The sequence below is a fragment of the Athene cunicularia genome, assembly GCF_003259725.1.
Source record: "Athene cunicularia isolate RWA chromosome 25 unlocalized genomic scaffold, athCun1 chr25_part1, whole genome shotgun sequence".
Lineage (NCBI taxonomy): Eukaryota > Metazoa > Chordata > Aves > Strigiformes > Strigidae > Athene > Athene cunicularia.
This window is the reverse complement of record NW_020799134.1, coordinates 437,172-437,768: the sequence shown is the minus strand read 5'-3', so window position 1 is coordinate 437,768 and position 597 is coordinate 437,172. Positions and strand designations below refer to the sequence as shown.

Below are 597 nucleotides of genomic sequence, written 5' to 3'. Positions count from 1 at the left end.
GTAAATTAATGAATTTGTGGCGGTTCAGCTTTGGTAAAGTGCAGATCTGGACGATGAGCTCCAATTAATTTTTCAGGAAACCTGGTCTCCAGGTGTTGTTGTGTTCAATACAGGATTTATAGGTGTCTTCTAGGAACTGAGCTATGAAAATTCTGCCTTTCCCTCTAGCCTGTTGATAGTCTTTTACTAGAATGTGTGGCTGTGAAACGTTTAAGAATTTATGCCTCTTTTTTATGCTGTTCCCTTGCGCTTCAGATTAACCATCCCTGAAAAATGGTGCACACTTTAAACTCATGCACTGGCGGTGGTGCCTCCCCGTGTGGGGTGGCTGTGCCACAGCCCATTGCCGACAGCTGCAACGAGCCCTGTGTTCGGCAGTGTCCTGACTCCAGGGTGGTGATTTACCCTCCGCCGGTGGTTGTGACCTTCCCCGGACCGATCCTCAGCACCTTCCCGCAGCACAGCGTCGTGGGATCTGAAGGAGCCCCTGAAGTCGGAACTGGCTTTAGTGCTGCCCGTACTCCTGGGGCCTCTCATGTTTATGGTGGTGCCAGATGGGGACGGGGATACCCGGTTGGAAGCTGTAGACCGTGTTAA

General features: G+C 50.9%; 1 protein-coding gene across 1 annotated transcript; it reads left to right on the top strand.

Moving 5' to 3' along the window:
* The first annotated feature begins 273 nt into the window (after positions 1 to 273).
* On the top strand, positions 274 to 597 carry LOC113488723 (feather keratin B-4-like). The gene has a single exon (XM_026864022.1). It carries the CDS (start codon positions 274 to 276, stop codon positions 595 to 597), a length of 324 nt encoding a protein of 107 aa, XP_026719823.1.

Coding starts and splice junctions, on each gene's coding strand:
- LOC113488723 (XM_026864022.1), top strand. CDS start 274: ATGGTGCACACTTTAAACTCATGCACTGGCGGTGGTGCCTCCCCGTGT.